We start from the raw sequence: 19,277 nt of genomic DNA on the forward strand, positions 1-19,277 counted from the left end.
TGCCCCTCTGATATCGATGTTTTAGCCCCTCTCATCATTTTCACAGAGGCGTGAGGCACCTTCTATCTTCTGACTTTTGGACTTCCCCTAACTCAGTACATGGGCAAAAAAAACAAAAAAAACCCACCTCTTCTCTTTCTTTCTTTGCAAAAAAATGACTACAATCTGCAAAAATACACACAAAATGTCAAACCACATCCGAACTCAAAAATGAGTGTGTTTCTATTAAGAAAAACAGCCATTTGGTATTCAGAATAATCGGTCCTTTTCACCTTTCATCTTTTTTTCTTCACATTAGTATTTGAGGAGGATCTGAGGCTACATCTTCTAACAGGTGGTAAAGAAGCTAGTCTCAGCCCTGTTAACATTTTATACTAAACACACCGAACTGAACATTAATGCTAATAATTCTTAATAACCACATGGATTGCTGACTGAAACCCATATTTGATAACTGTTTACTGGAATTCTTCATATGAAAGATCCTAATGCAAATGGAGGAGCCCAACATTAAGATGACCAAGCAAAATTAAACTACCACATAGATATATTTACTGATTTTGTCATGCTAATTACTTGGCATGAAAGACCACTGACAACTAAATTACTGGAGGAGGAGTGGCCTTGTATGTGGACAAATCCTTGAAATTTAATGTGGTGGATAAGATGACGATGGTGATTGATAATGTACTGGAAACCATTACAGTTGAAATTTGTAAAGAAAAGTAAAAATGTAATAATTAGCTGTATATACAGAGCTCCAGGTAGTAGTATTGAGACATTTAAAGACTGGATAGAAGAAACATTTATTGAAATAGGTCACAAAAAAAGTTCTCATTTGTGGAGATCTCAATATTGCTTTGCTAAACCCAAATAAACATAAAACCACTGACAAATTTATAAACGCAATGTACTTTATAAACCTATTCTCTAAAATTACTAGACCCACCAGGATCACATCACATTGTGCAACTCTCATAGACAACATTTTTACAAATGAAGTTGAAAATAAGTGTACTCCTGATTAACGACATAAGTGACCATCTTCCAATTTTTTTTTACAATCTATGATAGGAATTACAAGATCAATAAAATGAACAATTTAAAAAAAATGTACATGCGAGTAAGAACAGAAGAAAGAATGAATGCATTTAAAAAAGATTTATTGAAACAGAACTGGGGTGAAGTATATCAGGAACATGACGTTAATAGTGCGTATAATGAATTCCTTTGAATATTTACATTAGTGTACAATACCAGCTGTCCAATAAAGCAATATAGTAGGAAACATAAATATATGAACTGTCCATGGATAACAAAAGGTCTGCAAAATGCATGTATAAAGAAAAATGCTCTATACAGACATTTCTTAAGAAAGAGAACTAAAAATGCAGAAATCAGATACAAAAGATATAAAAATAGGTTAACTAATATACTTAGATATAGATAAAGGATATGAAGGATATGAAGCAATTAGATATAACTAGAAATAATATTAAAAGATTATGGGAAATACTGAACAGTGTTATAAAATAATTGTCAGGCGGTGGAAGGAATACTTCGAGGACCTCCTTAATCCCACTGACACGTCTTCCGAGGAGGAAGCAGAGTCTGGGGATGAGGGGAATGACCCGCCAATTTCCGGGGGCGAGGTCACTGAGGCAGTTAAACAACTCCTTGGTGGCAGAGCCCCTGGTGTTGATGAGGTCCGCCCCGAGTTCCTGAAGGCTCTGGACGTTGTAGGGCTGTCCTGGTTGACACGCCTCTGCAATGTTGCGTGGAGATCAGGGGCAGTACCTGTGGACTGGCAGACCGGGGTGGTGGTCCCCATCTTTAAGAAGGGGGACCGGAGGGTGTGTTCCAACTACAGGGGGATCACACTCCTCAGCCTCCCTGGGAAAGTCTATGCCAGGGTGCTGGAAAGGAGAGTTCGTCCGTTAGTCGAACCTCGGATACAGGAGGAACAATGCTGTTTTCGTCCTGGTCGCGGAACACTGGACCAGCTCTTTATCCTCTCCAGGATACTTGAGGGTGCATGGGAGTTTGCCCAACCAGTCTACATGTGTTTTGTGGACTTGGAGAAGGCATTCGACCGTGTCCCTCGGGGTGTCCTGTGGGAGGTGTTGCGGGAATATGGGGTGTCTGGCCCATTGCTACAGGCCATTCGATCCCTATACAACCGTTGCAAGAGCTTGGTTCGCATTGCCGGCAATAAGTCGGACTTGTTCCCGGTGGGTGATGGGCTCCGCCAGGGCTGCCCTTTGTCTCCGGTTCTGTTCATAATTTTTATGGACAGAATTTCTAGGCGCAGCCAAGTGGCGGAGGGCTTTCGCTTTGGTGGCCTCAGAATCTCATCTCTGATTTTTGCAGATGATGTGGTTCTGTTGGCTTCATCGGGTGAGGGCCTCCAGCTCGCACTGGAACGGTTCGCAGCCGAGTGTGAAGCAGCGGGAATGAGGATCAGCACCTCCAAATCTGAGGCCATGGTTCTCAGCCGGAAAAGGGTGGAGTGCCCACTCCGGGTCGGGGATGAGTTCCTGCCCCAAGTGGAGGAGTTCAAGTATCTCGGGGTCTTGTTCGCGAGTGATGGGAGAAGGGAGCCGGAGATCGACAGACGGATTGGGGCTGCAGCTGCAGTAATGCGGACGCTGCACCGGTCCGTCGTGGTGAAGAGGGAGCTGAGTGTAAAAGCGAAGCTCTCAATTTACCGGTCGATCTACGTCCCTACCCTCACCTATGGCCACGAGCTGTGGGTAGTGACCGAAAGAACGAGACTGCGGATACAAGAGGCAGAAATGAGCTTCCTCCCTAGGGTGGCTGGCCTCTCCCTTAGAGATAGGGTGAGAAGTTCAGCCATCCGGGAGGGGCTCAGAGTAGAGCAGCTGCTGCTCCACATCGAAAGGAGCCAGCTGAGGTGGTTCGGGCATCTGACAAGGATGCCTCCTGGGCGCCTCCTGGGTGAGGTGTTCCAGGCATGTCCCACCGGGAGGAGGCCCCGGGGCAGACCCAGGACACGCTGGAGAGATTATATCTCTCGGCTGGCCTGGGAATGCCTTGGTATTCCCCCGGATAAGCTGGAGGAGGTGGCTGGGGAGAGGGAGGTCTGGGCCTCTTTGCTTAGGCTGCTGCCCCCGCGACCCGGCCCCGGATAAAGCGGATGAAGATGGATGGATGGATGGATGGATGGATGGATGGGAAATACTGAACAGTGTTATAAAACGTGGGGCTGGACAAAAGAACTATCCCAAGTATTTCATTTGTAATGACCATGAAGAATACAATATGGATGTTGTGGCAAATAGTCTCAATGAATTCTTTGTAACTGCTGGACCAAATTTAGCAAGAACAATCACTGATCCTGGGGAAGCACAGAAAAACCGGATACACTGATAGACAGTCTCTTTACTACCTCAATTCTCAAAAATTCTTGAAAAACTGTTTAACAACCAACTGGAAAAATTTATAGATAAACATAAACTACTCACCGAGAGTCAGTACGGATTCAGATCAACATCATTGGCACTATTAGATTCAATAGAATACATCACAAAGTCCATAGACAAAAAGCAATATGTGGCTGGGTTATTCATAGACTTGACAAAGGCATTTGACACTATAGGTCATGATATATTTTAATAAGAAAACTGGAACGTTATGGTGTCAGAGGGGTAGTTTTAGATTGGGTCCGGAGTTTTTAATAGACAGGAAGCAGTTTGTGAAATTAAATGGTGGTTGCTCTTTATGTATGGACATTGCTTGTGGTGTACCCCAAGGATCAGTTTTGGGTCCAAAATTCTTCAACTTGTACATTAACGACATCTGTAAAGTGTCCAAAGTATTAAAAATGGTTCTCTTTGCTGACGATACAAACATTTTTTGCTCTGGTGATGATCTGCAGAATTTATTGGAGGATATGACTAATGAAATAAGTAAAGTGAAGTTCTGGCTTGATAAAAATAAATTATCATTAAATTTGAATAAATCTAAACTTATGTTATTTGGAAATAGTAGTTTAAATACAAATGCAAAGATTCAAATAAATGGTGTTGATATTGAAAGAGTCAGTGAAAATAAATTTGTGGGGGTAATAATAGATGAAAAACTTAACTGGAGAGCTCACGTAAGATATATTCATTCTAAAGTATAACGAAGCATTGCAGTACTAAACAAGGCAAAACAGGTATTCGACAGAACATCACTTCACGTTCTATACTGTTCACTGGTTTCACCATACTTAAGCTATTGGGCAGAGGTCTGGGGCAACAACTTTAAAATGACATTACATTCACTTTTTACTCTTAAAAAAAAAGAAGAAGAAAAAAGCAGTTCAAATCATCCACAATGCAGGTTATAGGGAACCCACAAACTCACTATTTTTGCAGTCTGAACCAGGTAATATTCAGAAAATGTTTTTTGTTTTTCTGTAAAGAAGGAAGTTATAATTTAAGGGTTTTTTTGTAACTTTAAAACAGGGAAGGTACGTACCACAAGAAAAAGCTCTTGTGTTTCTGTGCATGGAGTGAAACTGTGGAACAGTTTGAATATGGAATTAAATCAATGTCCAAACATAAAACAGTTCAGAAAGAGTTATAAAAATATGATCTTCTCAAACTATAAAGAAAGGTTAAATACTGAAATTAAGTGAATGTCTCTATTTAAATAATGATGTGATATTATAGTATATAGTATATATCAGAAATCTGTTCACTATTTTTATTACAGATTATATCAGTAAGGAAGCTGACTAAATATTAACTGATAACTTTTGGCAAAGGGGTGGGATTAAATAAGTGTGTACTTCTTCCCTTTCAACATGTAAATGAATCTGAACAGTAGCAATATTGAAATGTATTGACTTTTGTATAGTATTTTCCCCCTCTTATTTTCTTTACTAAATGTACCTGTATATTGTTTACATGTTTGAAATAAATTAACAATAACAATACTTTATGATAGAATTACATGGTGAAAAACAGAAGAAAAAAAACAATTCACGTAATGGTAAATGGACTGATTCTTATATAGCGCTATTCTACTCTCCCAGAGTACTCAAAGCGCTGTATACAACATGCCTCATTCACACTCACTCATGCAAGTACTTCTAAACACAAGTGCAAACTTAATCTACATTCACACTCCAGTGAACGCATCGGAATTTGCTCTCCAAAATGCCTTCTGATGCATTCATCGGAGGGCAATTTCAATTCAATTCAATTCAATTCAATTCAATTCAATAAAACTTTATTGATCCTGAAGGTTGACCCCGAAGGAAATTGGGTTAAGGCTGCCGACCTTTGCCAGCGCCGACTTACCCTTCTGACCATACATACATTACACAAACATCACATGGGGAAGAGAGGTATAACAATGGAAGATGCACCACATGAGGAAAGATAAGGCGAAAAAAAAAAAAAACTCCCCCCCAGACTGAGCTCCAACAGGGAGATCAGTTTGAGAACAGAAAAAAACACCTCTGCACATAGCACATGAAAAAAACTCTAAATACACCAAAGAAACACATGACAAGCAACAGGGGTGGGTAAAGGGTGAGAGACAACCGATTTAGACAGTACATCCGGGCCTGCAGCCTGTGCGCTGGTCTCCTTGATCCACCGTCAGCATTGGAAGGGAATAAGCGTCGAAGGCGTTTGGAAAGGGAGGGGGGATGAGTGTGTGCATATCAGTGTATATGTATGTGTGTGCGTGTCCAGAGTTCAGCTGAGACAGTGTCCTTCGCCCTGCTAGGCTAAGTAAACAGTCTTTCAGCCAACCCAGGTGGCCTTGCATGGAATGGGAATGAACAGACTAAACACAGTGGTTATCAGGGAGTTTTTTGTTCGGCTCCAGCCTTGCAACCGCAGCTGGCGCCGAGAGGGTATCCGCATGAAGTGATGGTGCTTTTTACTTTAGTGCGAACAACTCATATGAATTTCAAAGCTGTTCTAACAGTCCAACACTGGTCTCTCACTCTCCCGTTGGAGAGCCGCTAGCTTTCTACACAGCAAAATCGCCAGTGTAAAATTGACACTGTGAGTGTTAAATATAACACTAGAAAAGTGTCTATATGTGTCCACTCTTTTGAGTGTTAAATTAACACTTTTCAAAGTGTCATATTTTTAACAATGACCTAGTGTTATTTTAACACTGTACAGAGTTAAAGATTAATACATTTTGTCAACAGATTGTTTTGCATGTACTTGTATGTCATTAACACTTTCCTCCAATGAACCAACTAAACACTGCACAGTACTTTCAGAACTCCTGAGGATTGTAGTTGAGAAATAACAGTCCTAAACATGTCTAGTATTTGCCTGTCACAAGATGAGCCACATTTACAGGCTGTGAAACAAAGGTTCTATCATAAGGTGCAGGCTCAAAATAAAAATTACTGATGACCTCTGAGTCATTCATTCATTCATTCATTCATTTATTTATTCATTTTCAGGCACAACAAATACCTATATTGAACATAAAATACACAAAACAAAAAACAAAACTTGCCTGAAAAAGGAGTGGGACGAAGAAAACTTATTAAATCCCACCCCTATACTCACTCATCAACAAAAAAAAAAAAACAATAAACTTCCCGCAGCTACGCCCATCATTGCATACAGACCCATCAACAGCCCCGGGCAGATACAAGCATCTAAACGGCAGCTCGCAACCAACAATTAGAGCCTTCATAACTGAATACAGAATATATAAATTATAAATTGCATTACCACAGGTAACAGGCAGTAATAACTACAAGTAACAAACACACATACATATGCATACATATATATCTACACACACATGTACATATGTGTACATACATACGCACACTTTATTTTATTTTTTTTTTTTTGGAATCCATACCAGCAATGGTAAGAGGACAGACATTACAGAGCACACTAAAACCCATCATTGAGTATACTGTGACCAGACCAACTGTTTGTAGAGAAATTTAAATCTATGAATATTTTTGCATTGTTTCAATTGTAAACTCAGACTGTTCCAGATTTTCACACCACATACAGACACACAAAAGCCTTTACGGGTTGTTCGAGTTCTGGGTAATTTGAATTCTCCAAAGCCTCTCACATTATAAACCTTTTCTCGAATTTCAAATCTAGTTTGTAAATTTGCCGGTAAAAGTTTAGTAAAAGCTTTATACAAAATTATGGATGTATTGTAATTAACCAGATCCTGGAATTTAAGTAACTTTGCCTGAAGAAAGAATTTGTGAGTATGATCTAGATAACCAGCCTTGTGAATAATACGCAGTGCTCGTTTCTGTACTGTGACTAATGGATTAGTTGTATTTTTATATGTGTTTCCCCACACTTCCACACAATATGTAAGATATGGAAGAACCAGGGTACAGTACAGAGTACGAAGTGCATCTTTATCAAGGAATTGTTTCACTTTGTTCAAAACTGCGAGGCTTCTAGAAATTTTGGTTTTTATGTGTCTGACGTGGGGTTTCCATGAAATTTTGTTATCAATTATAACTCCCAAAAATTTGTTTTCACTCACATTATCAATTGGTACACCTTCAATGATAATTGGTAATTCTACATTATATTTTAAATTACCAAAAAACATTGCTTTAGTTTTATTTATATTTAATGATAATTTATTTATGTCCATCCATTTTTTTATTAATTTTAGCTCCCTGTTTACAGTCATTACAAGATCAGTATAATCATCGCTACTGAAAAATATGTTGGTGTCATCTGCGAACAGTATGAGTTTAAGTACTTGAGAAACATCAAAAATATAATTTATGTATACATTGAAAAGTTTTGGTCCCAACACTGACCCTTGGGGAACACCACATGTAATACCAAGTTTCTCTGAATGGTAATGCCCTATGCTAACATATTGTTCCCGACCTGTTAGGTAACTTTTTAACCAGTTACCAGCTTTCCCTCGAATACCATATCTTTCCAATTTATCCAGTAAAATTGAGTGATTGATTGTGTCGAAGGCCTTTTTGAGGTCAACAAAAATACCAACTGCATATTATTATTTTTATCCAGTGTATCAGTAATTTCTTCTACTGCCTCAATTATCGCCATTGAAGTGGTTCTTTGCGTTCTGAAACCATACTGACCAACATTTATTATTTGATGTTTTTCAAGGAATTTTTCTAATCTTGAATTAAAAAGTTTTTCTAGAATTTTTGAGAATTGAGGCAGTAGAGAAATAGGCCTATAATTGGTAAAACTGTGTTTGTCATTACTTTTATATAGTGGTATTACTTTCGCAATTTTCATTTTTTTTGGAAAACAACCGGACTGAAATGATAAATTACAGATATATGTTAAGGGACTAGCAATATTCAGAATAACCTGTTTAACTACAGACATATTTATGTCATGATAATCCATTGAAGACTTACTTTTACATTTTAATGTGATATTTATTACTTCTTGCTCATTTGTAGCTGAGAGGAACAGTGAAAAGGGATTTGATTTTATATTACTGATATTTTCATTTTTATGACACGGGATGTCCGCTGCTAGTTCAGGGCCAACATTTATGAAGAATTTATTGAACCCATCGACAATATTACTCATGTTGTGATTTTCACCATTTGCATCAGTAAAATATTCAGGATATGATGTTCCAGAAGATCCTTGTTTAATTAAGTTGTTTAACACATCCCAAGTTCCTTTTATATTGTTTTTATTTTCATATAATCTTCTTCTATAATAAAGTTGTTTGCTCGTTCTTATAATATCGTCAATTTATTTCTATATGCTTTATATCTTTGTTCCACTTCTTTTGTTTTTACTTTGATAAACTGTTTATACAGATTGTTTTTCTTTTTGCAAGCATTAATAATTCCTTTTGTGAGCCAAGGACTTTTTATCTTTTTTTTCTTTGTCATGTGTTCGTTTACAGGACAATGTTTGTTGTACCACATAGTAAAAATATCTAGAAAATTATCATAAGCCTTGTCCACATCTGACTCTTCATACACCGAACTCCAATCTTGTTGTGCTAAATCGAAATTGAAGGCATGAATTGCTTCTTCATTTATTGTTCGCTTTGCTATCATGATCTTGGTATCTATTTTTTTTTAAATCACAGTCACACAAAGTAAAAACTGGTAAGTGGTCAGTTATATCACAGACAAGCAGACCACTATTAATTTGGAAATCCATGACATTAGTAAAAATGTTGTCAATAATAGTGGCGCTATGTGATGTTATTCTGCTTGGCTTTGTTATTGTTGGATATAGTGATAAGCTGTACATCGTGTCAGTAAAGTCATCAATGGCTTTTAACCTTGTTGGATTTAGCAAATCAATGTTAAAATCACCACAGATAAATAGTAATTTTTGGTTCACCGAAGCAAACGTTTTTTCTATCCATTCATTAAAAGTGTCAATACTTGAACTGGGTGTCCGATATATACAACTTATTATAACATTTCTCTTTTTTTCATTCATAATCTCAATAGTCAAACATTCCAAAATTCCATCAATAGCCATAGACATAGTTGTTACAACATTATATTTTTTAGAGTTATGAACATATAGCAACCCCGCCGCCCGCCTTATTTAATCTATTCATGTATTTTAAATCATATCCATTCAAACAAAAATCTATTCCTTTATCGACATTGAACCAAGTTTCAGTGATGGCTATAACACTAAAGGGGCGAGAAAATTGTTGCAAATAGTCCTTAATGAAATCAAAATTAGAGTACATACTTCTGCTGTTAAAGTGAATTAATGAGAGCTTCCCGTCTAGGTTAATTTCTTTTTCATATTGTTCCTGAGTGAAATAATTACAATTTTTAACAAAAGAAGAGAGAAAGTTACTTTCAGAATCTATTTCTGGCTCTATTATATTATGCTCCTTATATTCACAATCTAGATCAATTACTTTCTGTTGAAGAACTAATTTCAACGTGTCCATGTCATTTCCTGGTGTAATTGATACATTGGTGTCAGTTATACTTGTCCAGATCCTCCATGTTCCTCACTATCAGTACTTTTGCCTCTTCTGGTGTCCCGTTTAGCTTAATGAAAATCTTACAGTTTGTTACCCATGTATGTTGTATTTTACCGTTCTTCTTCAGTTGCCTTGCCTTCCTCGCGATGTCTGCGTTTTTTCGTGTCAGATGCTCATTAATGAAAACGTCCGTGCCTTTCAGTTTGCGTCCTTGTTTCAGCAGTGCGACCTTGTTCTTCCGATTGACAAATCTCATAATGATGGCCGGCAGTCTGTCACTCCTCCTGGGCAGTGAGTGACATGCTTCTATGTGCTCCAGGTCCATCTCTATCCCCTTGCTTTGGAGGAAGGACGCCACCTGTTGCTCTACCGAGCGGGTCTCCTCGTCGCTGGGCTCCCCGACGTTCCCGGCCACCGCGCGCGCGTACGAGCGCGGCTTGATTTTAATACCGCTGATGACCACGTCGTTCGTACGGGTGTACTGCTCCAGCTCATCCACCCGCCGCTCGAGATCCATGATCCGTCTGTCCTTCTCGGCATTTTGGAGGCGTAGCTGTTTTACCTCCTCCAGAAGCCCCAGAAGCAGCTCCTGCTGTGCCCTGACTGCGGCCACGTCTCCGCACAGCGCTCCGAGGGAGGTTTTAATGTCCTCAACCTCCTCTGGTGTTGGGCCTTTCTTGGGTGGCATACTGAAGCGAGAGCACGAGGCGGCCACCACGAGGGACCCGGAAGCGGAATTTCTGACGATGGCGCCTGGCTAGGCCTGCTGGCTGATGGTGGAGCCTGGCTGTGGCCTGCTGGCTGATGGTGGGATAAACAACCTCCCTGCCCGTGCACACTCTCTGATGCACAACAGCAGTCACCGGCTGACCTGGGACGAAAGACAGATTTCATGGAGACCCCTCTCAGTACTCATGAAAGCTGTACCCCAACCTGAAGCCGAGTCAACAAAGTCTCCATGTGCTTTGAAGAGGTGTTGCTTGTAAAAGATAAATTAATATCTAGGCTGTCCAAAGGTCAAACGTAAAAACGTTGCTGGAACTTTACATGTCTAAATAACACTGAGCAACTTGTGTGGTGTATCTTGCAAAAGTAACACAAGAACATTTCCAGTCAAAGTGCTGTATAGTCGATGTCTTTAGACTGTACTGTGAAGGATTCTTGCTCTGATTTCCCTGACCCGAGGACTCTCTTTCACGCTGCCAACATCAATGCCATACACGGTGGTCTGGATGAATGTGCAGAAGTTGTGCAATGCTTCGTCATAGGACACAGCAAATACAAAATGTGCCTTGAAAAGCTCTTCAAAAGCTGCAACTCCCGTCTGCGTCACACAGGGGATGACCTTTTGATCTAGGACAATGTAGAAAGTCTGGATGATGTTCTTTCTTTCTCCAACACACAGGAGGAATGGCTGAGTGGGGCCAGCCTTAAGAAAAGTCTCCATGCTACCTCCCACCTGAGGGAGTGAAAGAAACCAAATGATTCACATTAAACAAAATTGGTAATTGGATGTTGAGTGGCAGTGCTGCCTAAAATTAAGACAATATTAGAATGTTTTACTTCAGGCCCACAGTTTTTTGTTCCAATGTGTAATTTTAGTTTTAATGGAAATAATAATGTGCCGGCATTGCAACACCAAGCCTATCTGGCATAGATATATCTGCTGCACAGTGGAACCCCTTGCCCTCTTAAAACATCTGATAATCTGGATCTTTTCTCATCAAAAGAGAAAGCTACTTTAACACATTTCTAAAAATCATACCTTCATGAATTTCATTAGGTGGTGAGCAGCATCTGATGTGCTAATCTTTGAAGACTTCCTTCCTTTAGATGTTGGAGGTAACAAGTGAAGCAGCAAAAGAATGGCAGCCAACTCGCAGTCCCAAACAACAGAATAGGAATTAGGATAATCGCAATTACTGTCATTTTACCCTTCTCACCCTGCACACAGTCTGTTTGACCTGCTCCCCTCAGGCAGGAGGCTCCGGTCCATTCGCACCAGAACCTCTCGCCATAAGAACAGTTTCTTCCCCTCTGCTGTTGAATACATGAACAATAACCGTATAACTGTTCCCACCACTAACACATGACCCTACGCTGTGTTCACTGCATCATTCCATGTTTGGCACTGATCACCACCTGCACTCATGTATATATCATGTATATATCTATCTATCTACTTAGCACTTTTAATTCTTGTTCTCATTTTTATTTTCATGTCTATTTAAGCTTAATTTATAACAGTATGTTTGCACTGAAGCACCGCAGCAATTTCCTAATGTTGTAAACCCACTCAACATTTGGCAATAAAACCCTTTCTGATTCTGATTCTGATTAAGGTCCACAGCAGTCATTTTTTCAATGTTATTCAGTTTTAGATAACTGATAATTTTTCAAATAAAGCAGTTTTCCACTGTCATCAGTATGGTATGAAAATTCATTTCAAGACACTTAAAATCTTCTGGCCACCAAGTGACGTAAATATTGAGTCATAACAATACTACATTATGTAACTTTTTTTGTCAAACTTTAAATGCCATTAAAGTTTGTAAATTCCTTTTCATACCATACTGAAATGAACAGAAACCCAACGGAATTTATAAAATCAAAAGCTGTATTCCAATTTGTTGTAAAGGTGCCAAAACATGTTTTGATTTAATAGTATGGTCCACTAATATATTGTGCTGTGGGAATTGTGAAAATGCTGTAAAGACATGTGAAGTCTACCATCTCCAACTTACCACCCTCGTCAGAGTCCCCCTGTGCAGAGACGAGCAGGTCATCCAATTCTGTACTCTGAGACAGATTTTTGCAATCTTTGATGATTCTTGGCTTAAAGAATGTTGGCCACTTTGCAAGGAATTTACCAGACACTTCCTCCCCAAACAGCATTGCGAAGTCTTGGTCTTGTTTTAACACCCACAGTGTTAAAATGCAGTAACGACTAAAATCCACACTTACACTTTTCAGGAATCAACTCCCGATGTGTTATTTTAACTCAATTAAGTGTTGAACTAACTCGGAACTCTGTTGAAATCTACTAACACTGAAAAACCAACACTGGCATTTTTGCTGTGATGATGTTATCCAAACTTACGTTCCGTGATGTTGTCGTTCTTTTTGCTCAAAGAGCAGGTTCTGAGAACTCACGACCGCAGTGCACTTCCCCAAGATGTGATCGAATTTGCGCTCAAAGGTGTTATTCGAGCTAGCCCCTCCAGATGTAATCCAGTTTTTCACTCAGAGGTCTTGTTCTGAGTATTCACGGCAGCTGTGCGTTCTCCAAGATCTTCTCCGTGCTGCACTCGACGAGCCCATTTTGAGAAACTCACGCCTCGTCCCACCATTTCAATCCCAGCGGGCAGCCTTGTGGGGGTTTGAACAGCTGGTTCCGCTTCCTTAATTCTGCGATAAGCCAGGGCCAAGCCAGCTCCGATCAACCAGAACCCTGTTATCATGGTTCCGAATAGGTAGATATCTTCAGCAGTCAGGCTCACCCGAGCCCAGACTTCTCGTTGAGAAGGGGTGTCAATTGCATTCAGAGACCAGTTGATCAAATCCATAATTCTCTTTTAGTTTTTAGAGAACAGACTGTAAGAGAGTGTTCCAGGGAAAAGTAATACAAAAAACACGAGACTAGACAAGGACTAAGCAGGGAAGCTAAGGGAGAGGAGAAAAGTGCGACCGCCTTCGTCAAGAGCAAGTCAATTTGGGGTTAGTATCTTGCCCAAGTACACTTGACATGCAGACTGGGGAAGCCTAGGATCGAACCACCAACCTTCCAATCAGTAGCTGATCTGCTCTACCACCTGAGCCACAGCCAACCTAAAAATAACAAAAATAAATAAATAAAAACCAAGCAACCTTTGTTACTTAACCTTAATTAGTTAACTAATTAGCTTTACAGCATCCACACTATTATGTAGCAAAGAAAAAAAAAAAAACCTATAATATAGATTCCTGAAAGTAGCCACCCATTGCTTTGTTGAAAGTGCTGCAAACCCCTGGCCTTCTCTTAATAAGCTTCATGATTTAGTCACCTCACACCTGTTTCACTTTACAGGTGTGCCTTGTCAGGCCAGGTTGGTACCCTGCTGACAGCCTGATTTCACAACTGTTAGAATTCATATTATGGCAAGAACCAATCAGCTAAGTAAAAAAACAAAATCCATCATTACATTAAAAAGGTCCTGTCTTTATTCATTCATCCATTTTGTGCCACTTATCCAGGTTTGTGTTGTGGTCTGTCAGTTGGTTTGTGTACTAACTCTTAAAATTTTGTATTAGAATTTACTGAATTCCTTTCCTCCCAGTCTTCATCAGATTATCTGCCAGTTTTGTATGGTAAACAGACTAAACCAAGTTAATTTTGTGAAACTTACCTTTTGTGTTCTAGCAGTCCTTTCCCTCCTCTTCCAGTATCTCCTCATTGACTGCAGGAGTACTCCTCCTTTTCCATCTCATCACATGGAGCCTTCAATGATTACCTACCGCTTCACCTGCCTACCTATGCTCAAACAACTCCTCAGCAAGTCACCACCCTGCAGACCCAAACCCCTTCTGGACGTCGCCTTCTAATAAATCAAGTAGGCAATCTGGATCAGTCTTTTTTTGTCTTTATGGATTTTTTGGGAAGCTTTGGGATTAACTCATCCTGTGTCCTTCTCCCTAGACAACTCACCTCTGCGACCTGTACATTTTCCCAGAGCTTTGTGAAAGCCCTATTTGTCGAAAAAAAGTCCTTGGTCTTCCATGGTCTCTTGTGTTCTGGGGGCCTCTGGATGTCTGGAGTTTTGATCTCCTCCATACCCGCTTCACACCCCGGAGGACGGGGCTGTGGCCCCCCCACACACTCCCTAGCAGATCATTACATGGAGAAACCTTTGGAATGCAAGCGCGCGCATCCACACAGGTATGCACACGGGTGTTCACTGCTCGTAGACCCAAATTACACCTTTCTTGGCTGCTACTTCGAAGCACATCTGTCCTGCGTGCTGCACAACAACATTGAATATTTAGTATTTACTGCTGTTTACACTTAGCTAGATTAATGCGATGGTGTTGTGTTTAGTATGTTGCTTTGTTTTTTTTTTCTGCTTGTTTTCTATTCTTCTCTCAACAGGTGATCCAGGAGATTTTTATTTTTTTTCTCCCCCCCTTTCTCACTGTCCCTCTCCCCTTCTGTTTTTCCTTTCCTTCCTCTTTCTTTCTCCCTTTCCTATCCCTCACTCATGTCTGTCCCGTCTGTAACATCTGAAAATAAAATATAATAAATAATAAAAACAAAGATCGACCAAATGGACCAATACGGCAATGCCACGATGATCCATTTGGCAAAGTAAATCCATTGGGTATCCTTGTTGGTCTTCAGACAACAATTCTGATGGCTAAAGAACCAAATGGGACAGGCAGAAAAAAAAAAAAAAAAAAAAAAAAAAAAAGTCCTGGGTCTGCCTGGGTACCTCTTCCTGTTCAGACTTCTGGTGTTTATGGTAGGATATTAGAAAAGAAGTAAACTATTCATTCAAATATAGAAAGCTGCTGGTTGCAGTTTTCTATATTACTTAACAACTGATTTATTGTAAGCTTCAATGGCAAATCCTCAGTTTTAGCAAGTGCTACATGCTGGTATATACAGATATATATGATATGACTTCTAATTGTGATATTAACTAAATAGTCTGACTAAAGTCTCAGGCGAAATCCTTACAAAGAAAATATGACTAATAAACATGTTTAAGACATTTACAGGCTCATCATTTGGAGAACTAGTTTCATGACTTTAGTCAGAGAAATAACTGCTGACTGCATGTATCTGCATAATTTCTGGTAGGTTTCGAAACAGATACTGATTAAATGTGAACGTCAATCTGCGGTTTGTTCTGAATGGACAGATTTTAGTCATAATAATACACGTAACAGAAAAAAGAAAATATGAGGAGGGTTGGAAAATGGCTTCAGTGGCTTGCATCACTATTTCATACTGTATGAGGTGGTAACTGTACTTAAATCTATACTCGGCTATTTGTTTTTCTCTTTACTTTTACTACCTACATTTTTTAACAAAGATCAGTAGGTTCTACTCATCATATTTTTAAACCAGATTCGTTACTCCAGGTTTATTTATAGCGTTTATATTCAGGGGTTAAAGTGGGCTGGAAGGAGTGCAGGTGTCTGCATTTTGTGGTCGCAATACTTCAAAATCTAGCTAGCTCTACAGAAGAAGAGGAAGCAGGAAGAGAGACGTGTTTTCAAGTGGCAGGTTATTTCAAATTCAACATTGTGTTGCTAAAGGCCCAGCTGCTTTACTTCACAGGGTGGGGGGGTCAGATTTGAAGGTAAAGACTGCTCAGTGACACTTGATAAACTTTTGGATTGAATCTGTATAGGAAGTGTTTTGATTATGTACAGTGGGGCAAAAAAGTATTTAGTCAGCCACCGATTGTGCAAGTTCCCCCACCTAAAATGATGACAGAGGTCAGTAATTTGCACCAGAGGTACACTTCAACTGTGAGAGACAGAATGTGAAAAAAAAATCCATGAATCCACATGGTAGGATTTGTAAAGAATTTATTCGTAAATCAGGGTGGAAAATAAGTATTTGGTCAATAACAAAAATACAACTCAATACTTTGTAACATAACCTTTGTTGGCAATAACAGAGGTCAAACGTTTACTATAGGTCTTTACCAGGTTTGCACACACAGTAGCTGGTATTTTGGCCCATTCCTCCATGCAGATCTTCTCGAGAGCAGTGATGTTTTGGGGCTGTCGCCGAGCAACACGGACTTTCAACTCCCGCCACAGATTTTCTATGGGGTTGAGGTCTGGAGACTGGCTAGGCCACTCCAGGACTTTCAAATGCTTCTTACGGAGCCACTCCTTTGTTGCCCGGGCGGTGTGTTTTGGATCATTGTCATGTTGGAAGACCCAGCCTCGTTTCATCTTCAAAGTTCTCACTGATGGAAGGAGGTTTTGGCTCAAAATCTCACGATACATGGCCCCATTCATTCTGTCCTTAACACGGATCAGTCGTCCTGTCCCCTTGGCAGAAAAACAGCCCCATAGCATGATGTTTCCACCCCCATGCTTCACAGTAGGTATGGTGTTCTTGGGATGCAACTCAGTATTCTTCTTCCTCCAAACACGACGAGTTGAGTTTATACCAAAAAGTTCTACTTTGGTTTCATCTGACCACATGACATTCTCCCAATCCTCTGCTGTATCATCCATGTGCTCTCTGGCAAACTTCAGGCGGGCCTGGACATGCACTGGCTTCAGCAGCGGAACACGTCTGGCACTGCGGGATTTGATTCCCTGCCGTTGTAGTGTGTTACTGATGGTGACCTTTGTTACTTTGGTCCCAGCTCTCTGCAGGTCATTCACCAGGTCCCCCCGTGTGGTTCTGGGATCTTTGCTCACCGTTCTCATGATCATTTTGACCCCACGGGATGAGATCTTGCGTGGAGCCCCAGATCGAGGGAGATTATCAGTGGTCTTGTATGTCTTCCATTTTCTGATGATTGCTCCCACAGTTGATTTTTTCACACCAAGCTGCTTGCCTATTGTAGATTCACTCTTCCCAGTCTGGTGCAGGTCTACAATACTTTTCCTGGTGTCCTTCGAAAGCTCTTTGGTCTTGGCCATGGCGGAGTTTGGAGTCTGACTGTTTGAGGCTGTGGACAGGTGTCTTTTATACAGATGATGAGTTCAAACAGGTGCCATTCATACAGGTAACGAGTGGGGGACAGAAAAGCTTCTTACAGAAGACGTTACAGGTCTGTGAGAGCCAGAGATTTTCCTTGTTTGAGGTGACCAAATACTTATTTTCCACCCTGATTTACCAATAAATTCTTTACAAATCCTACCATGTGGATTCATGGATTTTTTTTTCACATTCTGTCTCTCACAGTTGAAGTGTACCTCTGGTGCAAATTACTGACCTCTGTCATCATTTTAAGTGGGGGAACTTGCACAATCGGTGGCTGACTAAATACTTTTTTGCCCCACTGTATTTTCATATTGTGAAAACTCCTGCAAAACAAAGCTATATTAACTATATACTATACTATATTTATTCAAATGATTTTTATGCATCATTACTTTTTGTGCAGTATGTGGAGTTCTTCTTCGAAGTTTAGGAGACAAGTCTCTATTTCTTGTTGACTAGAGCACACCATGGGGTTAATGCTTGTATCCTTTTAATGAGTATTGCATCAACTATTATACATTGCAATTCATGTTAAAAAGAGACTTTATCAAAAATCGTATGTCAATCGTATGCCAACAACCTTGTCCAGGTCATCTACGCTGCCTTTGCACCTATTGTAGAACAGGATTGCTGCAGGCTTCATATTTTCCCCATCACTGCCTGTGCTTTGTGCTTAAAAGCATTCTCCCCTCAACTGGGGACGTAGGACTCCGCCATGGTCATTTTGGTGAAGGCAAAGACGGATGACAGAGTCTTCCTCTGTTGGAGCGAAACAAATCTATCGTAACTCTGGTTTGTTTCTTGTGATTGTGCCAACCAGAGCCAATTTTTTTTCTCCCTCTTCCTTCTGAGGAGTTATACTGCCAAGATGAATTACGCAAAGTTGTCCCATGTGACAGTGTGTCCTTGGAGCCCTTCTGTCAGTTGGAGCACAACTGCCTGGGAACTACCGGGTGGGGAGTGTGATTTTTTTTTTCCCCCCGTGTAAATTTGCACCTTCCAGGCATAGGAGGTTACCGCAGCACGGGTGACCCAGATTTTAATGCCATATTTTGCGGGCTTGTTGAGCATATACCGTCGAAATCAACAGCAGCCTTTGAATGCAACAAGCTGTTCATCAACACGCACATCAACCCCTGGACTGAACAACAGGGGAAAACAAGCAACCCATTTTTCCCACAGGATATGAAATGCAGCAAGCTTATCATCCCTGAAGCGTCCCGGGCAGGTGAGCCTGTCATCAAAGTGGATGTTAGCACTGATCTGAGAATAGCGGTAGTGGGACATCGTCGCACGAAATATTGCCCATCTGGTCTTGTCATCCCACAAATCACGTGTTGCTTCATGCCTTGAGTGGTAGATGCCAGCTAGAATTAAAATTCCAATGTAGGCTTTCATCTCAACTTCCTATACATCCCTCCAATTCTCACACCTTTGCCACCCATGCACGAGCTTTGTCATTCTTCATTGGATACAAGTTCTGTTTGGATCCCAATGGCTTTTTCCCCCAAAATCACCTGGGTTCTACTTGTGTGTAATTCTGAAATTTAATAGTACATTGGTTAATTTATTATATGTTATTCTCAATTTGCTCTACAACTCCTGCTGCACT

The 19,277-nt window shown here is 40.3% G+C and overlaps 2 protein-coding genes across 2 annotated transcripts; both read right to left on the bottom strand.

Moving 5' to 3' along the window:
- Window positions 1–9,840: 9,840 nt before the first annotated feature.
- On the bottom strand, window positions 9,841–10,688 carry LOC147327324 (uncharacterized). The gene has a single exon (XM_086294948.1). It carries the CDS (start codon window positions 10,637–10,639, stop codon window positions 9,947–9,949), a length of 693 nt encoding a protein of 230 aa, XP_086151074.1. The 5' UTR covers window positions 10,640–10,688; the 3' UTR covers window positions 9,841–9,946.
- Window positions 10,689–11,089: 401 nt separating this feature from the next.
- LOC147327325 (uncharacterized) lies at window positions 11,090–18,952 on the bottom strand. The gene is made up of 4 exons (XM_086297392.1): window positions 18,846–18,952; window positions 12,698–12,898; window positions 11,717–11,843; window positions 11,090–11,410 (listed from the first exon to the last, which is right to left on the bottom strand). Exons 1-4 carry the CDS (start codon window positions 18,950–18,952, stop codon window positions 11,090–11,092), a joined length of 756 nt encoding a protein of 251 aa, XP_086153518.1.
- Window positions 18,953–19,277: the final 325 nt, after the last annotated feature.

This window comes from Aulonocara sp. 'chitande type north' Nkhata Bay, linkage group LG6 (genome assembly GCF_057382095.1).
Source record: "Aulonocara sp. 'chitande type north' Nkhata Bay isolate Kocher_YH1m ecotype deep benthic linkage group LG6, A_spYH_male_GT1.1, whole genome shotgun sequence".
NCBI classification, from domain to species: Eukaryota; Metazoa; Chordata; class Actinopteri; order Cichliformes; family Cichlidae; genus Aulonocara; species Aulonocara sp. 'chitande type north' Nkhata Bay.